Below are 3,990 nucleotides of genomic sequence, written 5' to 3'. Positions count from 1 at the left end.
TTTTGACAACCAGATTTAGAAGGCTATCTACAAGAAGCTGTGCTTCCAAGAAAACTGTTACTTTTGGTGTGCAAGAAAAAATGATTAAAATAAACCACATTTAATAAAAAATGTTTTTTAGTCTTTCCTGAAGGAAAGAAATCTCAATGCAGTTTGCCCTTAATAGACAATAATTAATAGCAGTAATAACATAGGCTTGATCCACCACTCAGCCTCACTTCTGCAGATAGAAATTGAAATATAAATAACATCTGGAACCTTGAGATGTGTCACAACAGCCAAGAAATAGCACTGGCCAGATCACAGCTTCAATCACTTTTCAGAAAAAGCAAGCCCTTCATAAATGGTCACTTGGTTGTTAGGATGCTCCACTGAGATGTAGACTTACTTATGCAGGTCAGGCCAAAAAGGTAGCTTGGTTTTCACCTTTATGATAGCAGTCGGGAGGCTTTCCTCCTACCCTGTGTACCTTCCTGGAGTCCTAATTCACATCATGTTGCAGCATCCTATACTGCTCCTTAATTCTGTGGATGCCATGAGATGATCGTGATCCTCCCAAGCATTCCCAAATCTAAAAAAAAAGAAGGCATGGAAGAATGCACAATATTTCAATACTTTAATAGTCTGACTTATACATCGTCGTTCACAAATCTGATGAGTGTATCTGACTTCAAGCAGCATTTTAAAATGTTGTTTTATGTGTCAGATGCAGAGAATACAAAGATTAAAACAGCAGTTCTGCCCTCTATGAACGTTCTTTCCACTGGGAGGAAGAGGAACAACATGTATACATATAAGTGTATAGGAAGTAATGTTGATAACAATGTTGGCCAGCTGTGCCAGGCAGCTAGAGATCTTCCACTTGTCACCACTCTCAGCATGGTTATTCAATGAATGAAAAGAATAAATCATTTATTAAGTCAAGTGCTTGTATGCCAGGCACCATGCTAAACATTGGAGATACAAATTCAAAAGACAGTCTGGCTTCAGTGAGCTTACATTCTAACAGGGTTTGGGGAGTGGTAATCATGGAAGGATGAAGTCATTGGGATGATGAGTGGAGCCATAGGGCAATCAGATGACATAGCCTTTCAGAAGTAATGGTAGTTTGATATAACTATTCTGAAGGCAAGAGATGGAAAGGAGTAGTGGGGGGGTGGGGGTCGTGGCTGTGTGGCAGGAAGATGATAAGCTCAGGTGGGTGGGGGTGGCTAGATGGAGTCATTTTTCACCAATCATCAAGAGTGATGACTCTACTTAATTGTTCCAGCATTGGCCCATATCTATCAGTCTTTGCCTCAAGAATGTCATGAGGGACTCTAATTTATGTCTTGCTGAAAACACATATACCATACTTATGGCATTCTTAGCAATCTTATGAAAAAAAGAAATGAGGTTAGTTGGGCATTACTTTTTTTTTTTTTTGAGAGTCAAAAATTTTACTATGTTTCCCAACACTGTACTAATTGCTGAGCATATAGGAAAGGGCAAAAACATTGTCCCCATCCTTAAGGACCTCACATTCTAATGGGGAAGACAACATGCAACCAACAAACAAAAACTCATACATATAAGATATATGAGTATGAGGAGAAAAGATGATTTTTTTTTTTGGAACAGCCACTGTGGGGAATACAAAAGAGATTCACCATGTGACTTCTGTATAAACCAAGTTTAATATGTCCTAGTCTTGAATGATATATTTACCTCCTTCCCCATCGGGATGTACTCCCCAGAACTCTAACATAACTTAACGGACCCATACTGACTCATAGTATCCCTGTTTCTTTTTGTTAGCACTCATATATGTCATTTAAAAAATGATTTATATGTAGAATTGAGTAGATGTGAACCCTCTTAAAATTTTCACATAGGTGTCACTAATACTTCAGAAATGTGTCTTAGTGTCTGGTCAAAGTATTCGTTCTGCCTGAAAACTTATCCAAGCACCCTTGTGTTTTATGTAGAAAACCAGATTTTCAGTGGGACCTGAGAACTTTCTGGTAGTTCTTAGACATTAAGGGGACTTAAAAATCAAGTAATTTCCTGAAGCATTTTGTATATAGATTTGCTTACAAATAGGGAAATGAATTTTTAAAAATACTTGTTTTGTTTCTAGTTCATTCAAAGATAAGTTAGGTAAAAACTAATCAATGGGTTGCATAGGCAGTGGCCATACAAAGTTCCAGGCAAGCGACCTAGTAGGAAGGGTTGACAGAAAAGGAAAAGGTGATGACATCATAACCAGCTAGGGTGGGTATTTCACCTCACAAAGGACCCAAGCTCCTGATTGGCCCTCCTCTGACCAATTGAAATAAGGAGTCTAGGTATATAAAGGACTAGCCCGGCATGAGGAGTTTCACAGGCGCTTGGACCAGTTGGGGATGCTAGCAGAGTTCAGGATAGCACCATGTCTGAGAAACGGAGTCACCCAGGACCCTCGCATCCCCGTGCCCAAACCCGATCACGCTCCTCAAGGGCCCAACTACAGTTCCCTGTGAGCCGCGTGGACCGCTTTCTGCGCCAGGGCCACTATGCCCAGCGGTTGGCTTCTGGTGCCCCTGTTTTCCTGGCTGCTGTGCTGGAGTACCTGACTGCTGAGATCCTGGAGCTGGCAGGCAATGCTGCCCGTGACAATCAGAAGAGCCGCATCGCTCCCCGCCACGTGCAGCTGGCTGTGCGCAATGATGCTGAGCTCAACCAACTCTTTGGGGACGTCACCATCTCACAGGGTGGAGTCTTGCCCCGCATCCATTCGGAGCTCCTGCAGTCGGTGAACAAGGCTCAAAGTGGCCAAAACCGTGGAGGAAATTCTTATATCCAGTCAGTGAAGACCAAATGAACCCCAGCTCATTGACCCGTCATGAGAGCCCAGCAAGGGTAGCCACCTGCTTTATTCTGGGTCTTCCATCTTTTCCACCCCCATCCCACAAACTCTATTAAAAGAGATTAAAACTCAGAATAGCATTGTCCAGTTTCCTCATTCACTCCCCTTGCGTCACACCTGCCTTACCCCAAGAACAAATTTGGTTACTGATAAGACTTTATTTCTTGGCTCTTAATTACTAATCACTGAGGAGGATAAAGATTGCCAATACTGCCATATTTATTTCCCTCACTTTCTAACATGTTTCAAACCAGTTTCTCTTCTGTCTTCCAAGATGTACTGGGTAGTCAGTCTTCCTTCCCTTAAAAATCTTTTAATAATCCATCTCCATTCCTTTCGGTTCTATTTTTTTCTTTAAAATGTGTGTCTCTATCTGCCGAGTTTATAACTAGTGAAGAGTAGTTGAGACTGTCCAAAGGGTGGAGCTACTGGGGCAATGGAGTGGGGAAGGGGGAAGGCAATGAGGATAGATTACCTCAGTCCTTGACTACAGGCTCAGAGACCCAGTTCTCCCTATATGAGATATTCAGAATTAAGTGGCAGTATGAGGGTGATGGCAATTATTCACCATCTTTCCTACTCAAATGGTCTAATTCCTAGTTATGACTCTGAGTGTTATCCTTTCTATATTCCCACTTCCCACTATTCAAGTTCAAACCCTTATATTAGACCCATTGCAACAAGCTTGTGTGGCCTCCAAACTTGCATTATCGCCTTTTTGTAAGACCCTACATAACATGCGTGTTAGAAAAAGGAAATACTAAGCCTGGGAGGCCAGCTAAAATCTTCCTAAATTATTGCTTTCATTATAAGTAGTTAGCATGGAGGGAGAAGTAATAACTGAATTATTAAGCAAGATATATATATATATATGGTTCATTGTTATTGATCAGCTCACTGTTATTGCCTAAATCTTGCTTTTATAAACTTTGCCTTTATAAACTTTGAGGGTACTTATCCCAGTTCCCATTGGCACTGATGAATTGGGTCTCCCCAGGCACCTGGACCTTGAGAGGATATATCTTCCCTCTCAAAGTTCTAGGAATGTTCCTGAGGGGGGTCTCTAATGCCATTCTATAATACTATTCCAGTATGCTCTAACA

The 3,990-nt window shown here is 41.4% G+C and overlaps 1 protein-coding gene across 1 annotated transcript; it reads left to right on the top strand.

Annotated features, from left to right (window-relative positions):
• The first annotated feature begins 2,410 nt into the window (after positions 1-2,410).
• Positions 2,411-2,842, top strand: LOC114024142 (histone H2A-beta, sperm-like). The gene has a single exon (XM_027837059.1). The coding sequence runs from the start codon at positions 2,411-2,413 to the stop codon at positions 2,840-2,842; it is 432 nt and encodes a 143-aa protein (XP_027692860.1).
• The last annotated feature ends 1,148 nt before the right edge of the window (positions 2,843-3,990 follow it).

Source organism: Vombatus ursinus, unplaced genomic scaffold (assembly GCF_900497805.2).
Source record: "Vombatus ursinus unplaced genomic scaffold, bare-nosed wombat genome assembly UNPS02014820.1, whole genome shotgun sequence".
Taxonomy (NCBI): domain Eukaryota; kingdom Metazoa; phylum Chordata; class Mammalia; order Diprotodontia; family Vombatidae; genus Vombatus; species Vombatus ursinus.
Note: the sequence above shows the minus strand (reverse complement) of the source record. Positions and strands in the feature narration are given on the sequence as shown.